We start from the raw sequence: 21,325 nt of genomic DNA, 5'->3' as shown, positions 1-21,325 counted from the left end.
GCTCTAAACTATTTGTAGTAAACTGTCATCGTAAAAAATAAATCACAGCCTCCGTAAGGGTTCTCCGTGTCAGGACATTATTAAAAATACATCTGGTCTTCAACAAAAATGAAATGATTAAAAATATTGGATCTCAAGTGTACAACATATTCCCTGCCATCATTCATTAGGCATAAAAAGGCTAACATGGAAAGGCGGTGTGTGAAAAGTTTAACTGCACCCTGTTACCATGGGATTTAAGTAAGATTAACAGCAACATGCTGATAATCAAGTACACTTGATTAGATGATCATCAGTGTGAGCACTTCTATAAAACACAGTTTTTGTTCAGTTTGCAGTTTCTGAGCCTGTAGGTGGATTAACACAATGCCGAAACAGAGACACAGCCCAGCCGCACATAATCTTAAGAGAAGCAATTACTGTCGTCCATCGACCAGGGAAGATTTTATGACTGTAGCGTCCAAAGTCAGACCTCAAGGATGACATCCTGCATGCTTTAGTTCTCTGTGTGGTTCAACACACCTGAATAAAACAATGGCTCACTAATAAGCCTCTGGAGAACATTGACCTGCCAGAGTGTTGAACCAGGTAGTGAACAAAGACATGCCTCAGACCTCTAGGACTTAAACACCACTGATTTGTGACTTTTCCAAACCAGCCCACTTTGACCAATATTGCTTCAGTTTATTTAAATTTGCAGTCATTTTTTTTTCTGCAAAATGTCTGAACTTTCACTGGACCACACCGACTATTGTTTTTAGCCGTCCTGCTGCAGCTTTGCTGCCATTTGCGCTGTTCATGACCCAGTTTGAGTCAGACTTCTGACTTGTTAAAAGACGGTCTCACAGTTGACTTTGGAATATTTTGAGAAAAATCATTCTTTCACCACCATGTTGTTGGCAGATGAAACAAGGTGCCTGTACTTCATAAACTTCAACATGCTAACTGGCAAGTCTATGGCTTTTGGCTGTATGATGATTGGGACAGCTTAAAGAGACAATATTATGTATTTTCCAGGCACATATTGTCATATTATAGCACAATCAAGTAACTATGTCACCTTTGGTTGTTATAAGAAAGCTGTATATGTTAATCATAGCTGAAAAAAAATTTAACTTCATAATTAAACACCATTCAATTGGGCCTTTCTCTTTAAGAAGCTTCCTGCTGTATCACTATACATAACATGGATTCCCTTGTGATTAAGTCTGACAGTGAAACAAAAACACAATGCTTTTGATGATGCTTTTTTTTATTGATGCGATATCTGACCAAGTCTGTTGAAGAAACTGGAGTCCCAAAGGGAGGATTTCAACAGAAAGCCTGACCAGATGTATTGACTGTATAAAATATAAAAACAACAGTGATGTTCAACAGATCGGGGCAGGACATAGAAAACCAGGGTCAGGTACTTTTATCCTGTTTGTGTGCCAACTATTTAAAGAGTTACTGACAAGTGTAACACATATGTTTTCGGGTATGAACAAATTCAATAAATATAAAAGTAAGATATTTTACTTATAAAGAACCCATTTGGTCAAAGAAGAGGAAAGGAAATGTTGACACAATGTGTACTTGGACTGTAGCTGGACTTTTGGGGCCCAGACTTGGGTTTTGTCTAACACTGTTCATTGGTCCACAAATACACAAAACACCAACGACAGCTTTAAACGGACAAGAGGCACAAAAAAAAAAAAAAACGTTTCCAGGAGATGTCGGACGTCAATTAATGTCCGGCGAGCTTTAAAAAGCAGTCCAGGAGTCTGCCCAAGCAGTTCGACTCCACTGACTTATCTCTTCAACGTCTCGGTTCTGGAGTTGGGCCCAGCTGTTCGGCAGCAGTACAAATATGCAGTCACACAGTGGGGTTTTTCCCAGCTGTCGCTGTCTGCTGCTGGAGGTATGTGGGCCGTTTGATCCGGGGTTTCCTGCGCTTCGGTTTGCTCTTGGCTTTAGTGAGCTGAACCACAAAAAATGACAGAACGACCATTGCTCCCAGGAAGGCGAACACGGGGATGGTCTGACCAACTTCTTGGTTGTAGCGACCCGGCATTATCCCTAAAGGGAAAGAGAGTAAATGCCATGAACAGCTTTGTCCATCACAGGTGTGTCACCAACAAGGATGTCGAATGCATTTCTGTAATTCAATTGAAAAAGTGAAACATAGATTCTTTATTTCAGAAAGCTGACAGTAAAAACTTGTAGAGCTGTGTTACCTCCCGGGATGTCCCAGGCCCCGCTCTCCCCAGGGGACAGGGGTCGCACCTGGGGACGGTGTGACTTCATGTTAGGCAGAGCCACTTTGTCCAGATCCACAGAGAGAAGCTTCTGGTGCTTCCATAGGTTACTGGTGCAGAGGATAAACATGAAGATAGCAGCAGAGAGAGAGAGAGAGAGTCAAATTAACATTTTAAAAGGAAGCAGCATGTTCTGCTGCAATAGATCCCGTTTTGGTTCATCAGCTCTACTCAAAGTTTGAATAAACAACACATTTTAATTCATTTTGAAAGCTTCAATGCATCATTCAGTCATTTAAAGGATCGTTCCTACTTTACATATCCTGTTCTCATAAATAATCCCATCAAGGGAGGAAAAAAACAACACCCATAAATTGTTAAAATAACATAGATCCATGAAATGTAAACTCAATTGGACTTGGTTTCACCTGGGGGCCGTCTCATTGAGTGGCTGCGGCTTTGCCCAGGAAAGGTGGGGACACGCTGGTAGGGGGCGTGGCTTAGGGTCGCCCAGGTGAGCCTCCAGAACCTTGGAGTAACGGTACAGGTGGTTCCCTGAAAAATACAAGTAATGTTTAATTATACCTACAAAAGCAGACAGACAGGGAAAGAAGACATTGAGTTTCTCAGTCACATCTGAGATTCTTGTCAAAACTAAACATTTATGTCTAACCAGTTAGATTCGGTGGACAAATTTATGGAACATTATTAAAATGCAAACTAAAAACCAATGACTAAATATGCAGCAATCTCCCTAGTGGAGATTTAATTTAATCCAATAACAAAAATATGTCAGAAACTTCATCTATGCAATCACACCATTTTAATTTATTCAAATATGATTTTTTTTTATTGCATCAGCTGGAACTTTGCAAAAAGGACTTCAAAGATGGCAACCCTTATCCAATTTAGCCTTGGCATTTTGTAGGAAAAAAAAAGCAGTTTCAGTGAAATTATTTTCATAAATTTTAAATTTAACAGATTGCAATGAGAAAAAAAAGAGGTATTTCAGTGTCAGGAATCAATTTCCCCCAATACTTTAGATGAAAGCAGACATTTGTGCTTCAATGTCTGCTGTTTGAAAGATCATTTCCAATGAGATGTGTCCTTAAAGATACGTTGTGGAGGAGAAGGTGAGCTGGGGTTTCCCTCTCACCTTCCAGTCTCTGTGGCAGTGGCTGCTCTGCACCTGCAGGAGGCGCCACTCTGCTGTGGGAGTGGCTGAGGCTGGGAGGGGTCATACTGTAAGAAGTATACTGCAGCAGAGCATCCAGCAACCAGAAACAGTCTGAGGAATAAACAAGATGCAAAAACATGAACAAGAAGTTCCAGGTGTGTGAAACCAGATTAGAGACGAGAGGTTTCACCTTTTTGTCTGTGACTGTCGTCGATACAGTTTGAGTCTCCATACAGAGCGATGCGACCTCCCCCCTCTGAAGGGGTTTGGTACAGGCCCAGTATGGGAACTCCCTCCACCACAGTGGTCTCCTGCTTCAATACTTCCAGACCTGGACACACACACACACACACACTGCAGTTTTCTTTCTTTCTTTTTTATCCAACACACAGATTAAAATGCCTGTCTGGCTGTATATGGCTGACCGCCAGCCTCCTGCTACACAGAGCTGGCTGACAGCCTTTAAAACTTTAAGGGGGATCCTGGTACCTTGATCTTTCAGGTTCTTGGCAATTACAATTCCATCTTCTGGGAAACGGGCAATGCTGCAGCCTGAGGCATAGTACACTGCAAGAAAGTCAGAGACAAAAGCTTTATTTATTTTCTTTGCCAATAAGGCCTCACAGTGCAAGACCAGGGGACTCTATAAAATCTTACTGTCATGATCTGCCAGGGTGAAGTCCCCCTCATACAGCCCATCGCTGAAAGCCATCCCCCACACCGAGATCAGGTCGTTCAAAGCTGGCACATTAGCGCCCCCTGTGTCTGGCATCCACCACTGTCTGCATGTTGCAGCAAGAAGATACTTCAGGTTTTCAAATTAAAGCATCAAAAAACACTTTAAAAATCTTATATAATTCATAATTGTTCACGCTAAAGCCCTGTAAATAGCTACACTGATAAACATCTAACGTTTTCTCACCATCTCTGTAGGCAACTGTGAGTAAGATGATTTAAAATGCAATAACAAGGCCAATTCCACATTAAAACAGAGCCACCAGTCACAATACTTTAAAGCCATGAAGTTTGTATTTAAATGCATATTTTGCTTTAAATCTCTAGTAGGATCTAAACAGAGCAGCTGAGTAATGGTTATCTGCATGAGGAGCTCCGAATTGGAGAAGCCGTGATGTCTGACATCTATTACAGAGAACGAACACATAAATAAAACCGCAGGGAGACAACCTTTGACACAGCGAGCTGCACCACACAGTTCATCCCGGGAGTGTTATTACACGATAAAACTCTAGGTGAACGTAATTGTGAGGTAATAGGACATTCATCACTGAAGTGCTGAATAATGGAGCGACAGGACGCATTGTTTGTTTCACAGATGGAGGCACTCTGCTGTTGATGCTAAACTATTTCAGCACAGACATACTTGAAAATGATCACATTATGAAACACCGACAGATATAAAGTGTTGGACTACAAGGTGAAATTACTACAATTTGTTTCCATAATACTGAGACCATTATGTGCATCGTTATGTGCATCTGTCCAGCCTGTTAGGTTGTTTTGCATCCACTTAAACAAGCATGAACCAGAGCTTTAATTAAATCCACAATATGCTAATTACACACAGTCCACAAAAAACACAGAACATTAGGGACATAAAAAACAACAACAACCCTTTCAACAAGAGATTAACTGGAACCTCCATTTACGCTGGAAAATCTGTTTTCAGTTGTGGTAAAAAGATGAAGAAACAATAAAAGAGTGTGAAAAAGATACAAATAAAACATTATAATATGGTGTTAACTTTACTGATTCTCTCATTCATGTCAGATTTTGTATATTCATATCACACGCCTTAGTGATTCTTATCAAACTAAATTTGTATTTTATTGCATATATTATGTGCACACTACATTATTCTATATTACATAAATAATCTCCATGTCATGAAGAGCAATGAAACATTTCAAATGGTGATTTCTAGCATGTTGTACAAGGCAACAAGAATTCATCACAATGCCGTTTTCCCTTGCATGAATATGTAACAGATATGAGTTTGTACCAAACACTTCACCGCAATAAAAATGATCTAATGTCACTCAAGGCAGATATCTACTGTTATCATATGAGCCACGCCTCTTTAATGACATGTTTTATGATCGACCTGATTTTGAGTGATAACTCCAGCACAATACCAACAGAGGCAATTAAATTACTCATAAATCAGTCATTAAGTGTGTAGTTAGGCGTGTGTTAACTTGTTCCCAAGTTGTTACCTGGTGTTTTCATCGTAGAACTTGACCTTCCGCATCACCGAGGTGTTGTACCAGTCGCTGAAGATGATGAGCGACAGGCCGTTGTCAATGTCTCTCCTCAGCTTGGTGATCTCTTCAGGAAAATACTCTTCCTCACTGTCCACCATTAACAGTGTGCCTACAGCAAAACAAGAAATATCACCCTTAAATTCTTTAGAATAATAATTTTTAAAAAATGCATCTTAAAAAAAAATCTACAAGCAGAAAAGTCGTTTTCAATTGCATGTCCCAGTTTTAATATTCATTAGGAAATCTGTCCAAATAAAAACCAAGAAAAAACATCCAGAAATGGTGAATCTATATTTTCGTATAGGTGTTGAGCTTCTATGTCCGTACCATACTGGCTGGCGTCGAAGCATGTCAGAGGTGCTCCCAGCACTTCCACAAAGTAGCCCATGCTCCTCAGATGCTGGTACATGTCCCTGAAGTTGGTGTGGACGTGATCCCCATTCCTGGAACCAGGATAATATCCACTAACGTTTAACCAAGCTGATTTACAGGAACAATCCGATAAAAACCTCTCACGCAAGATGTCAAAGATGAAGCAGCTTCTATAAATGCGTACCAGTCCAGTGGATCGTTCTTCATGCGGAGGTTGTCACGGGGAAAATAGCCGGGTGGGTAGCGCAGATTGTGGTACTGGTCCCACAGCACCCTCTTACTGCGAGGTGGAGTGGGCACGATCTTTACTTTTATGGGTAGCTTGACTGTAGACGTAAGCTCCCCTCCAACTTCTGACTGTGAAAAAGAAACAACATGAATAATAATTACAGCACATCCATACAGATGGACCCCTTTAAATGATCCATACCGGAGCTTTACAAAATATCTTTAAAAAATTATATAAAGGGCAAGATCTAATGGAATACATTTCCTACACACGACAAAAAAGAAAGAGAACGAAAGCTATTGGAGGCTAAAGAAAGGACTACCGATGTGACTGCAAAACTCAAATAGCTAACAATAATTTCATAGTTCCATAAAGTACTAGTTTATATCTTGACTAAATCATTTAAAACTGGAACTCGGCTCATGTGGGAGTTGTTTTTACTGTAGTGTTTTTCCTCTGACTTACATCATTCTCTGCAGGAGAGGCGACTGTGACCATCACATGACCTTGAGCAATGCCCTCCCACGATGCAGCTTTCTTGGCCACAGAGATGGACACGGCCAGGTAGCCGGCCCACGGCCACAGCACAGGTGAGTATGAGACGGCCACGTCGATGTTGTCACCGTTCTGAGGCAGGTACGGCTGCCAGATGGGCTGAACAGAATTGAGCGACGTTTATTGGCAGGGCTTAAAGTGAGGATGTTCATTACAAATATATAAAATATAAACCAAACTAGAATGTAAGATCAGCATAGCCAGTCCAGAGTTAACATAAGGACCGTGATTCCCATTTATTTATCATCTTGGTTGCCTACCTTGTCGACGATCCTGCCTGTGACTCCCATGCCATTGAGGATGGTTACGTTAACGATGGTGGGCATTCCTCCGTAGTAGATTGGCTGAGAGCAGTAAGGCCACATGTATGGACACTCTGTCAGGTCGATGTAGCTGGGAGAGAGACTGGGAGGAAACTTTACCAGTTAGACCAAACACAAGGCTGGAATCGAGCTGTGAAACAATATCCAACATCATGAGAGCAAAGATTAACTATCATGAGTTTGTGTACAGACATTGTTTCTCACACCAATTACACACATGGATGTGGATTATAAGATTATTCCATATCCAGATCAGTTTCTGCTTCTGATATTTACAGGGTGATAGTATAACAACATTAAAACTGCTCTTTAAAGCAAACTTTCCCTGCAGGTTCAACGTAAACATACAGTGAGCATAAAGTTCATCAAAGAGGACTCTAAAACCACTGGGCTGGTCTTTTTCAGAGTTACATCATCGTTGGGTGTGTGTGTGTAAAAACAACATGACTTCAACAGATTCCTGCTCCCCGTCTGTGCACAACCCTCCGTTTCCTGCTTGAGTTTTTTTTTTTTTTGTTGTTTTAGTCAATTCACACTGGTGCGCTCACCTGGCCTGGGGTCTGTAGCTGTTCAGGATCTGATACGCTCGGATCAGGTCCAGTTTCCCGTGGCCCTGCTCAAACATGTTGACCCCGGGCAGCCTGCGGGCCGAGGCAATCAGAGCCTGCTTCATGGAGGCGGGGTTCACCAGTTCCCGGTTGAGGACGGTGCTGCAGGAGGAATCAGAACAGGCTGAGTTCTCGTGACTCTGCTGGTGTCGGATTTAGGGCTGAAACGATTCCTCGAATGATTCGAGTACCTCGATTACTAAAATTCCTCGAGGAAAATTTACCTGCCTCGAAGCTTCGTTAATTTATGTTTTATTAGTTAGCGCACCGTGTTCCGGCCGGGACTTCATTTGCGTTGCGCGGAGCTCTCACTTCCGCCTCTGAGTTGTTGACAAAAGCTAAGTCTCAGCGGCATAAAGTCCAATCTTCAAGATTGGCCCGTGGGGATTTTATTGATTGATGATAATGCCCGACCTTAAAATGACTGGGGGGATGCCTGGAGTACGGCAGCATTTCTCCTCCGGGGCTGCTGGTTGAAAGCGAACGGCGGGAAGAGCGTTGAGGTGAGCGGATAGCCTGAACAGGGCGGGCGGCTGAGTAGCTGATGCTTACCGTGTAAATGTAGCTTTACCGACGAACCGCACAATAAATTTCATATCCCGGTCTGAAGAAACGGGTGGCGGAGCGCATCGTACATGGCTGGTAGATGAGTTTCTGAGTGTGACCAGTGAATGTGTCGTAAATATCCCGTATTGCTTCCCCCCGTGTTCGTCCCCCGGTCTAACGGTTCGTCAGTCCGCTGGTCTATTTCCTCCCCTCCACCCCATCTTACGTTCGTTCATTCGCCCTCTCCTCCCACTCCAGGCGGCATTTCCCGTATTTTCAAACCCAAAGCGTGACAGGTTAGGTGGCAAGGTGAGTTTAATTAATCTATTAAACTCACTGAAGATGAATACATAAACTAAAAGCTGGATTGTAGACATTTTTTATAAGCATATTTATGAGCCTGCCTCTTTGTTATTAAATTCAATAGAATTTCAGATTTTTCTATAACTTTTCTTCTGGTTAACTTAGAAAGTGAGCTATTATTGTTACAGGTTAGTTTTCTAAACTACAAAAAAGCAACTGTTAGGGATGCTCAAATATGAAAAATTGGACTGATACTGATATCTGATAGTAACACCGGTATTATGCCAGATTTACCAGTATTTCATTTTATAATTTTTTTTATCCGATTACTCGATTAATCGTAAGAATAATCGATAGATTACTCGATTACTAAAATATTCGTTTACAACAGCCCTAGTCGGATTCACCAGGTTGCAACTCGGAGAGGAGAATGTGTGTGTCTGTGATGTTTAACATAGTAATGTAAGCCGGCAAACTGGCTCAGTAACGGCTCTGCAACAAGAGAGCTTTTCAGTGTGTTGGGATGTGATACTGAAAGATGGGAAATAACACCAGAAAACAATCAGCAGCATGCCTGCACACTCATAAAGGATTACAAAGCCAGAGATAACGACAAGGTTAAGCTTCAGCAATCTGCAATATATATCCTGAAATGTTACACTGAGCTGCTACAATTCACACACTGTCTAAAACACTCTGCACAGGGATTCCTTGTAGAAATAATCTGTTATGTTAGCAGAGGGAATCAGTTCTGGCAGCTTCCTTTTCTGGGTCTAGCATTAAAGATGGCCTCTTTTGTCTCTGAGGAGAGAAATATCCCATTAACTACAATCATCGACACTAAATTTATTGGCTCTGTAAAAATCTGACATTTGGCTGTCAGAAACCTATTTCATCTTGTTTTCGGGCACATTTTCATTTGCACATTTCGTTCAAGCAACATTTCATTTGTAAACAAGAACAAGAGCAAAGAACAATAACAAATCCACCAGTAGCAGACTGGGTCAAGAAACGCTTTCTCAGTCCTTCACGTGAAGAAACTGGAAACAAGTGGAATGCTTATTTGCTGGAGTTAATTATCTGCCTCAAGCAGAAATGCTCAACTTTTACAGCATGGTGTTCATGTGTGACACAAGGACAAAGTGGTAGATGGATAGACCAATCAGGGCTCTGTAGTTTGAGTGTTATTCTGTGTCCTCTTTTTTTCAATAAATGACATTTAGCAGGTGCAAGATGCAACCTGTTTTGCAACTTGCACCTGCTTGTTCTGTTGGCATTTTAAAAATCAACTTGCAACATAATTAGAATTCAGAAGTGGAAAGCTCTAGTAATGAATGTAGGCATTAAAACTTCTGTAAATCTCTCTTTAGAGATTGTTTGGAGGGTGTAAAACTAAAGTATCGTTGAGAAGACACAGCTTTCTAACAGTAGATTAATCTGGCTTAAGAATCTCACCTGGCCAAAAGGGTGACAGCACCTGCGACCACAGGAGAGGCCACGCTGGTACCAGACAACGAGCGGCATCCCTCCTTCAACCCCGAGCCTCGAACCCCTGAACCATAGGTCACGATGTCGGGCTTTACTCTGCCGTAACCCCCCGGAAGCTCCTGCACAAAGATACAATAATCAAACTGAACACACTTCTGCGTGGTACTAACTTTATAGAAAAATTGGCTGTTGACAAATTCTTTGGAGATCTGAATGTGTGTAACTTACCCAAGTTGTCATGCCTCTGGAGGAAAACCTGGCTATGTTGTCCTCAAAATCGATCCCTCCAACTCCAATCACATCCATCTGGTCGGCTGGATTGTTCAAGGTGCTGAAAGGCATCCCAAAATACATATAAAAAGCTCAAGGGAGACTTTAAAGGCTAATATTAATAGCACTGATTCCACAAGCAGCGGAAACAAGGCCCTCGTGTCAGAAATGAAACTGGGAACTGTTGACCTATTGCTAACTAATTGGTTGCAGTGCTAGTTCACAGCTGGCCAACGTTCAGCTTCTCAGATGGTACAGCATCTTTCTAAGATCCACTGAATCAGTATTAACCAGATCAAAATGGGATTCCTTCAAAGAAGCACCGGCTGTGTGGAAGCTGAAAAGATGAACGTACCCATACAGAGGTCCGTCGTTACCGATAGCAGAAACCATGATCACTTTGTTGGCAGTCAGCTCCCACACCTGGAAGTCAAGGATACGAAACAATCGCAAAACAAGTTCAGGTGAATTTTTAAGCACATTTTAAACACAACAACAAACAGCATGATCTTTGATGGAATTGGTTTTCAATAAAAATTACTTTAATTTTAGGAACACATGCTTTTATGTATACATGAAGGTGTTTTATTGTTTGATTCAAGACTAAAATGTCCATTAATCTGATGATTTTTTTTTAACTGATGCATCTTTTACAATATTACACAAAGAGGAACACCTTGAGAACCATGTTGTTTGACGTGTTTGAATCGACGGTTGACCTGCTATGCCTCATTTAGTTGTTGTAATAAAGAATACTTCGGGCGACACCCAGTTTTATGCTTTTTATCCTTCACCTTATCAACAAAAGGATGGTCCATGAAGTCAGGTCCACCAATGCTGAGGTTCAAAACATCAATTTTCTTCAGGATGGCGTAGTTGAAAGCATCCAAAAACCATGAGGTGTAGGAAACCTAAAATGTGAAACAGGCACACATTTTGGCTTGATCTGAGAATGAATTTTCCATAGCATTTTTTTTTAGATGCAGATAAAATCAAACACTGGGCTTATATATTGAGCCTGTGCTGCAGGTACCTGGTTGTTTGTGAACACTCTGAAGATGTGGAGCTCAGAGTCGGGGGCGAAGCCCTGACACTCCCTCATACTGGCTATAACTCCTGCTACAAACGTACCATGGCCGAGGCCTGAAAAACAGGATGAACAGTCGATCACAATCTGAACTATTCAACAACAAGATGCTCAACCAGTCATACACCTTAACATGCCTCTGGGTTCACAATGCAGATTACACAAAATAATGTTTCAATTAAAATAAAGATTACTGATAATAATCAAGATTCATACATGTTTTATGTAAAAACTTAAAATCTTTCCAGACTCAAGTTTTAAGAGCTTAAAACACTTAAGAACACAACAAATACAGATATTTCTACTGTGGTATAGCTTTAAACATGAAACCTGGACAAACCTGAAACTGGAAGAACAAAAACAAAGGAAGGAATGAATGAAGGGAGGAATAAAGGAAAGAATGAACGGCATAAAGACAGAAGAAGGAAGGAAGGACAGGTGAAAGGAATGAATGAAGGAAAGAAGAGAGGAAAGAAGGAATAAATAAGAAGGGAGACAGCAAGGAAATAAGGAGAGATGGGAGGAAGCAAATAAGCAATAAATGAAGGAAGGAAAAAGGATGTAAGCAAGGAGAATCAAAGAAAGGAAGTAAGGAAGGAAAGAAGGTCATAAGGAGAAAGGAAAGATATAAAAAAAGAAAGGAAGAAAAGACGAAATTATGTAAAAGAAACATTCAAACAAAAGCACAGAGAATAAGTCTAAAGACACAAATATGTTTGGATTTTCTCATTTTCCTTTCCATCCATATTCAGTGAAAAAACAAATAAAGTTTCAGACATTTCCACGAACGACTGCCTGAACAATGGGCAATAATGGAAAAGACCCCCAGCCCAAAAATTCAGTAAAACTGGAAAAACCCCCTTCTGCTTCTGGGAAACGAGCACAAGTGACATAGAGGACTGTCCTGGATTTTATCAGCTGGAAGTTTAGAGCAAAGCACAACTTGGCCTTCGGTCAGAAATACACGATGACCGAGGTAATCAGATTACTTACAATCAGCTGTTAGGTGTTGTGAAAGGCCAATGTCCAGAGTTGTGCAAAGTTTCATCTAAACAGAACTAGGTCAAGGTTCAGCTCAGGCAGATTAAAATGAACTAGTTCATGAGTTTACTGCATAAATAAACTAGTTTACAGCCATATACTAGTTTTATTACCTTAACTTGTTCTACATTCTGTGCTTTAATATACAAAGGGCTTCTAGACTGAAATTTCAGTACATTTTAAAGTATTTCAGTACATTTTCATTACATAAAAAAGCCAAAATCAATACAATTAAAATAATTATGACACCTCATCCTTTAACACAATACTTTTTAATGTTTTGTTGGTGGTTAACTTCTGTAAAATGTTTAGACAACTTCTGCTTTGGACTAAATATGTTTTTTATTTAGTTTTTTTGTCTAGACTATATGCTGAGTTTGAAATATTAACTGTGCAGAATCAGCAGCAAGCATGTCATAACGTTAGGGTCTGTTGTTTTACTCTACACCAACTAGTAATGTTTTGCCATGTAATCGCATCATTTCAGCCAAAAACAGACTGTACCCAATCTCAGGAGGGACTGCATTTGATTTTTCTAATTTTGAATTCTGTTTCAGGTGTGGTTTGATGTCAGGTACAGACTGGGTCCAATGTTCCCAGTTAATTTAGACAAGGTTGATTTTGATCTATCAAACACTGCAGGGAGTTTGGTGATTTTTATTTTAGCTTCCATCACACATGTTTCTGTCCAAATTATTGAAAATGACAAGAAAAAAAAAGAAGTTATAAATCAGAGATGCCTGCTGTGTGGGAAGAAGCGAGATCAACCAGTCCTGTGTAAACAGACTGAGAACAACAGCCCAAACAGTCTTACCATTTCAGAATGAAAGAAATACAGACAAAAGAAAGACCTTGAACACCCCCAAACATTATTATTCTAAGCTTCTCTTACCTTTACAGTTCATAAAATAAGTAATCATCTGACCTAAAAAGTTTTTTTCTCCTCACCATCATCCAGAGTCTTTTCATTGGTCCAGTTTGTTCTTTCCTTCACATTCTTAAAATGTGGATGCTTCTCACTCAGACCTGTGTCAAAAACCGCTACCTTTACACCAGAACCTACACACACACAAAAAAACTTTTATTGGAATGACATGTAAAGATTATTATGTTTCTTTTTCCTTGAAAGTACAAGTCACTTCCGCACCTGTGTGTCCCATCTGCCACAGTACATCTGCCTGCAGGATCTGAGCAACGTGGCGGGGGATGGCACGCAGCAGCCGGCGGCTGGAGTGGCGGCCGGTGGCGTGCCAAAAACCCGAGCCGAGCGACAGGCTGGTTCGCCTGAAGGGTCGAGAAGACTGCCACGACTGCCATTTTTGGGAGTCGTGTGTGCCGTTGCAGGGTGCAGCAGGTTCAGGTGCTACAAGAAAAAAAGTTAAACAATGAACACAGAGAGCAAAATTACAGTTTTAATCTCTAAATTGTTCCTTGGAGCATGTCCAACAGTCAAATTCTCTGTTATTAACTTGCAGACATGCAGCCCATCTTTTTGTTAGCACTATTAAACTGATCTCATTCTAAACACTGCCGTTGTAATGTATTCATATTAAAATGTGCGACTGATCACAGATGCCAAATTTGAAATCATAATCCGAGTCACTGAACGAATAAATTATCATCAGTTGATTATTAAGCAACAGTTGAGCTCTGCACGTCTTTTTGAGGCTTTTAAAGCAGGAGTCAGAAACCAGGCCAGTATGAGATCCTCGTGGTAGCTTAATGCTGAGCAACAATACAACATTTACATCGTAATACAGAAAATGTATAGCAATAATGTATAACATGATCTTATTTTATTTAAGACATAACAGCAGACTTTAATATGAAGCTATGATTCTCAAAACATATATTAGCTAGAAAAGTCAGTGCAAGTTTAAAATAAAGTTTTAGATGTTTGATAAGCCCTCCTACCTCAAGTTTTCACCACAGATGTTGGTTATACAGATATAACCAAAAGTCTCGCAGGTCTAATTTTAATGAAAGATACTTCAAAGTACTGACTCAAAGAGGCTGAAAACATATTCATGCAACTCCTTTTAAAATTTTTGTTTGTGAAAAATTGACAAAGCCATATCCTGTTTCGCCTTCTCAAGTATGAACCACTTTGCTGCTCTTTCACATGAAATAGACTTAAGTTTGGGTTTGTTATGTAATAACAGTGCTGGGCAATAAATCAACAATATATTTTACAACAGACACAAGTTCAATATCAATGAATAATACGTCTGATAGAATATTTAATAAACAGAATATTTATTGAACTCCAATACAGAACCGCACAGCATTCTGGGAGATGTATGCAGGAAAGGGGCTTTAGCCGTTCAACCTCATTATCGACATCGACTGGTATGAAATGTTTGTCATACTAGGTTTTTCAGAAAATATAGAGATTGAGTGTTAGTATTCAACTCAATATGGCTGAGTTGAGTACAAGGCACTGTGGGATCAATAAATGGCAGAAACTAAATTCTCTAAGCTATGACTGTGTTTCCATCTTCTTACCTCTCTGGTTTATTCACAATGACACCTCTGAAATATCATTGAGCTCATAAAGGAATGTGTTTCTGCATGATTTGGGAAGCAGATTAAAGTTTTACTTGTATTTGCTTTGAACCTTAAAAAAAACACCCTTTAACCTTATACCTTTTTAATCTTTGTCACTTAAACTAGAGTAGCAGTACCATGGTTACTTATGACTTTAAAATCCACTGCAAACTTTCTCCAGAAACTCACACCACCCATAGTGACACAGCATGTTAATAAGCAGGCTGGTGGCACACTGAAGTCTTTCATCCAGTGCCAGGCTCAGGGCGTACCCCTCCTACCCTTCTCTGACTCACCTACTCCCACCCAAACAGAGCTAACAGACGTTCTGTGTCCTACTTCCCATCACCCTTCAACACAAGCTGAGACCCTTCAGCAACCCCCAAGCTGCTCTGGCACTTTGCATCAGGATACACAATCATCTGCTGCAGCACCCCACACTCTGTGAGGACAGAAATGCATCGTCTCACAGAGCAAACAAAGCCAGTCTGTGAAGAGAAGCAGCTGAACCGTTTCCTGTATCTGTTCAAAGTTTTGGATTTCTCAGACAGTCGTGTCAACCCTGAAAAAAAAAAAAAAAAAAAAACTAAACTGATTCTTATCCCCGCACAATGACACCCTACTGTACGACTTACAGGGAATGTACTTGAGGGATCGGAAAACTTTGCGTTGCGGAGTCACCCTCTTGATGTAAGGGTGATCCTCTAAGGTCAGCAGGCTGCTGGACGAAGCTTGCTTGATGTGGACCAGCTCGAAGTCGCTAGGGAAGTCTGAAGCCGGGTTCTCTCTGGGAACGATGTGCCACTCGAGCTTTTTGTCTCCAGCTCCCCGCAAGGCACTGCTGATGTACAGGCTGCGGGCCTTGGCTGAGAAGTACCCTGTAAACGCTACGATGTACTCTGCAGAGACACAGAGTGGACAGTAGGTTAGAGGACAGGAAAGGAATCAGTGTTAATGTGCATTCTTTGCAAAGTTTTACAACACATTAAATGTAGTTTTGCCCACTTGTATCATAATGTTGGATAATCATGCAGTTGAAAGATTTTCATTTTATCAGTCTGATTAAATGAAAGATTTTATATATATATATATATATATATATATATATATATATATATATATATACACACACACGTAGATAGGTTGTATTTTTTCACATAATGCAGTCAATGAAAACCGTTTCCTACCGTGTTCTACCACCTCAGAAGAAAATTCCAGTTTCAGGGTCAACTGGGAGCAGTTTGACCCGGCTGGCGAGAGCAGGGGCTGCACGTTGGGGGGCTGATAGTCAGATCTGGGGTTTGCCTCCCGTTCTGACTGCATCCCCATCACAGGCAAAAGGCCTGCCAGCGTTCCCAAAAGTGTGGATGCCAGCAACAAGAATAGAACCATTTTGGCTCGTAAAGAAAGTAGCACGAACTGTGTTATCATATCAGAGGCCGAGACGGAGCATTTTCAAGTCCACAGCTCCAAAAATGAGTCCATTTTGCAAATAGCCTGGGCAGCTAGATTAATTTCTTTCTGCGTTTTTTCTCCATGGTGGCGGTCCAGAGCGGCGGCGGCGGCTCAGCGACACGGCCGGAGAACAAACACAGTTGCCATGTTGGGAACTGGAGCAGTCGGAGGAAGAGGAGACGACGGTGGGAAGACGGCAGTAGAAGTGAGAGGGATGGCTGCTGGTGTTTTTCTGGATTCTTTCTTCTTTTTTTTTTTTTTTACCTGAAAAGAAAGATAAATAAGTCTAAAAGCAAAAGCCTAATAAACACACAAGTTATAGCATGTGACACTTTATAGAAAAATTATATTTCTAGCATGTGAAGAAAGTAGATTTTAGGAAACTGAATCAAGTGTTGATTAGTATCTGAGGCAGAAGAAATGAAACTAGAGCTGTACAAATCACTCATCCAGAGATTTGAATTGACCAACATTCACTTGATCCATAGTCCAAAATCTATAAAAAAGAAAATATATATCAAATAATAGTAATATCCTGCCCCCATACTTATGCAACAAAACTAAGAACTACCAATCCACAAACAGAAAATGTTAGACAAAAGTTAGTAAATTCACAAATTGCTAAGTTTTATTTCTGGAATTTTATGTCAGAATAAAAGCTAATAGGTCTACTACAGAACCCACCGCACATATTTTACCAAATTCAAACTCACAGTTCATAAAAGCTGAAGATCATCATATCATACCTCAAAAAGTAGAAATTAGTATCAGCTAGGAAACGCCTGACCCTGCATCTCAACAACATTACCTCCATCTTTTAAGATGAAGCTCGCCAAGACATTCTTCGAAATCTAATCAAGTGTCGATTGGTTTCAAGGTTGAGTGGATTAAACCTGGAAAGTGATCCAAATTTGAAAATCTGTAAACCAATCTCAATATTTGACATCCACCTTCTGAAGAAAACAGCATTACTTTACAGGCTTTGAAGACAGTCTGGAGTATTTCTTCCACTGTGCCAACAGGAAGGAAGGGAGGAGTCCCACAATGATGCAGGATTATACCCCTCCTTACTTCATTTTGTCATAAGAAGTTAAATTCGTACTGCACTCTGGGAGCAGCCTTGTTACTGAACAGAGCATGCATGAAACATCAAATCTAATTCAGCCTTTAAGCATAACAATTTGGCATGTTGCTCCAAAATATCATCCCTTGACCCAACAAACAAACTGAATAGTTAACCTAGACTCAACTTCCTATAAAACAACAGAAATGACTCAGAAATTTGTTTTTCAGATCTACACTGCACTCTGCACGATATACAACTATGTGATTTCCCGAACACACACCCGTGTCCACATAAAACAAAAGATTTGTGTGAGTAAAGATCATTTCCTTGTGGACTGAGAGGTTTTTGACAACCCAGTAATGAAAAACATCACCAGAAATGTGAAACACACAGAGTTCTCCATGAGTTGGTTACAGGTCAAACAAGTCATTCTTCTTTCCTGCACAGCCTGTCAAAGCCTCTGCCGACCTTTATGCCTGGAAAGAAAAAGACTTAGCATCAACACTGCTAAGTCCTCTTTTCCTACTTTGTGTTTTTAATGGTCTAAGCCCCCACCTGATCCTCACTCTAAACACTTGTTTTCTGGCTAATCCTTTAAGCAAGCAGCATGAAGGCTGCGGAGATTTATCATGTTGAACTGCAACAGCACAGTAAGCGTCACATGTTTAACTTAAATCTGCAGAACCGACTATTGCAAAACGTACAAACAAAACACAGACTCGCATCACAGAACATCTAGCACACCTACTAATACTGCAAGGTTTGTGTCCAACTGGTTGGATGTGTAAAGGAGACACAAAGAAAATCAGATTAAAGCGTTATATATGGTTTCGTTAAGAAATGGACGCGAGACAATTCGGTGAGCAGAGCGCCCTCTTGGCATTAATACTATTATTGAGCCATAGATGAAGCGCTGTAGTTCTTATTTTAAACAGTGGATAGCACTGTAGACGGCATCTTCCTGCATTCAACAACTGGAAGCAGAAAAAGAGTCTGAAGAGGAAGTGCTTTCCTGACGACACAGTTTGGCCTCATAAGTGTAACTAGTCGTTTTTACAAGTCTATCTAGGATTTAGAAAAATATTGCTTCTGTGTTTGCACTGAACCACCATGCATGTTGATTGTAAAAATACAGGTGCTTGCAGATTCTCCCTTGCTGCTGGTAAGAGAGTGCCACTCACGCTGCACACAGCGATACAAAAATGGTAATGTGCCAAAATAAATTAAATTAAAAAAAGCTAGTAGATGTGGTCTCACTTTAACAGATATCCTTTGGGGAGAGGTGCTGCTACAGGCAGCTAATTTCAGCACCATTGTGCAAAAATATTTAATAGTATGGGTAGATATGATAAAAGATAATATAAAAGACTAGGATAAGAATGTGTTAATGATTTCCCAAAGCAAATATTGTGATATAATCTCTCAGGCAAATATTTGATATAACTTGCGCAGATTCAGTTGTACCTTTGAACATTTAATTTACCTTGGCAGTTGACTTTTATTTCGCATGTGCGCTCTGCATCCGATTGGTGACGTTAATCAAGACACCATGCGCATAAAATCACACATTATTATCAAGAGCCTAATGGCTTCAGTTCAACTGACCTACAGTCTTCCTTCCTCTGCTTAGTCTTAATAACAGAGTTTACATAAATCTTCAAGAATGCCTTTTAATAAGATGATAAGGGTGTATGTGATGTAATTAGAAGCCCCTGGCTGCTATTTGCCTAAAAGGAGGAGGATCAATCAGGACTTCCGTCGCAGCAGGATCCCTCGGGAGAGTCAACAATAGGACTGGGACTTGAAACTCAGTGCTGTAAAAACAGTCGAGGTCTGGTTAGGGCTGAGCAGTAAAACACAGGTTGGGACCACTTGCGTCAACACCAAACCACATAAAACAGGCTGAAACAATAATTAGAAAGTAGACAAAACTTAAAAAACAAGAAAAGAAAAAGGGCAATCTGAAATACTTGCTGTAAGCCAATGATAACACTGGTAAAACATAAATGAAACAATGGAGGATGTTGAGTCAGATGTTTTGCTTTTCGGCAAAAACGTGTTAAAAAAAATCACTTTTGTGTAATAAATGGCAATCCAACACATCTACAGTCAGAAAAGTGCCTGTATAAGTTAATGAGCTGCTGGAGAATGATTTGTTGACGGATGAGAGGTGAACGCTGAAAGCATCTCCTTCAAGCAGGTAATTAAACAAAGTATGACCAAAGAGGTTACCATTCCCAGTTAGCTTGCTCAGAAATATGGAAGAGCATCAGTAAACAAAATGTTCAGATTGTAAGGAGACATATGGGTGGACTATGGAAGAAATCAAAGTATCAGGACATAAGACTCAAAGCAACATAGCAATGTTTGTGAGCAGACCGAACTAGAATCCTTTATTTTCAGTTTTAGATTCCATTAAAACTTTAATAGGCTGGATAAAAGAGAGATTCATTGATACATCTCATTCTGGACATATGGCAGTCAATATCTCACCATAACATGCAATGGTGGATATTTCTCATATATTTATTTTCTAATGTTTTTGTCCTATTTTCTTTCTGAGCTGAATAAATGTCCTGGAACTCAAGTGCAGTTGCTCTTTATATGTTCAACTAATAACGAATAATTAGCTTTGCACCAAATGTACGAACCACATGTCACTATATATACTAATATAAGAGCAAACCAAAATGGGGGTAAAGAGAACCCAGTTTAAATCGTTCTATTGTTAAATATAAGCTTTCTCTGAAATGCTACAAGACCACAACAGCTTGTGTTTCAACACCCTAACCAGGATAAACAGGGCAACTATTATAACACGTAGAAAAGAATAAACATGCCAGAGAAGAACAAAGCCATAGCTAGTAAATGTGCAAAAAAGCTTCACGTCGTCACTAGTGATTGGCTTTGTAAACAGATTTTTTTTTTCTGAGCGAGTTTATCACATGTACATTGTTAGCTCGTTAGCTTAGCGGTGTTTAGCAGCAGCTGTTAGCGGTTTGTGTGCTCTTCATACTCACCGACCTCACCAAACAAGGTTAGCTTTACATTTGTGTATGCGTTTGTTTCGTTTAATGTCCGTGTAATGCGTGGTTGATGCCTGCTTGATGCCTGGTTCAACGTCCGCTGAACAAAAGCTGCACAGAAGCTGGACGATTCAGCTGCAGAGTGCCTAGTCTGTGAGGGGCGCCATGTATGGCTAAATAGTTCGCCCAAATCTGGAGATGAGGTGAGCTTCTATTTACGACGTTAACGACTGGGTTCTCGCATTTTTAAGTTTGATTTTTTTATAATTTCTAATAACAGCCTAATTCTACACACCGTTATTTCCGTATCTTTCTTTTTCTTTTAAATGTTTGATCACATTTTGTTTTGGGGTTTATGTCAAACCTGGCAACTCACTGGGCCTCCATCTGCTTCCTTCCAGTCCCTCTGGCGTTCAATCGATCTGCGTTTCTGCCAGAAGAGGGCGCCGTTCAACATCAAAATACAGTGGAGAATTCTTTTCAATTTGCTTTACATTTCTGTTTGCTCTCTTAATCTAATTTAGTTTGGGACTCAAAAAATATTCTGATAATATTGTGATAAATGGATGAATAAATGAATGAATGAATATACTTTACTAATCACCAGTTAGGAAATTGACAAATTTTCCTTTCTGTACAATGACATTATGAGCATTGACCTTAGCACTAATGCAGTTCATTTCTGAATAGTGTCTTTTTAAGTTATAGATTTG

At 40.2% G+C, this 21,325-nt stretch overlaps 1 protein-coding gene across 1 annotated transcript; it reads right to left on the bottom strand.

The window, feature by feature from the left end:
* Positions 1 to 1,234: 1,234 nt before the first annotated feature.
* mbtps1 (membrane-bound transcription factor peptidase, site 1) lies at positions 1,235 to 21,006 on the bottom strand. Its single transcript, XM_014968424.2, has 23 exons — positions 20,607 to 21,006; positions 16,253 to 16,784; positions 15,701 to 15,964; positions 13,666 to 13,881; positions 13,467 to 13,577; positions 11,424 to 11,533; positions 11,185 to 11,301; positions 10,746 to 10,813; positions 10,349 to 10,451; positions 10,088 to 10,239; positions 7,724 to 7,885; positions 7,113 to 7,257; positions 6,763 to 6,951; positions 6,253 to 6,425; positions 6,024 to 6,139; positions 5,649 to 5,805; positions 4,072 to 4,196; positions 3,904 to 3,981; positions 3,605 to 3,745; positions 3,394 to 3,525; positions 2,666 to 2,792; positions 2,217 to 2,347; positions 1,235 to 2,058 (listed from the first exon to the last, which is right to left on the bottom strand). Exons 2-23 carry the CDS (start codon positions 16,494 to 16,496, stop codon positions 1,856 to 1,858), a joined length of 3,264 nt encoding a protein of 1,087 aa, XP_014823910.2. The 5' UTR covers positions 16,497 to 16,784; positions 20,607 to 21,006; the 3' UTR covers positions 1,235 to 1,855.
* Positions 21,007 to 21,325: the final 319 nt, after the last annotated feature.

The sequence above is a fragment of the Poecilia mexicana genome, unplaced genomic scaffold (genome assembly GCF_051168715.1).
Source record: "Poecilia mexicana isolate PSO_F unplaced genomic scaffold, ASM5116871v1 scaffold_6, whole genome shotgun sequence".
In the NCBI taxonomy this organism is placed as follows: Eukaryota; Metazoa; Chordata; class Actinopteri; order Cyprinodontiformes; family Poeciliidae; genus Poecilia; species Poecilia mexicana.
Note: the sequence above shows the minus strand (reverse complement) of the source record. Positions and strands in the feature narration are given on the sequence as shown.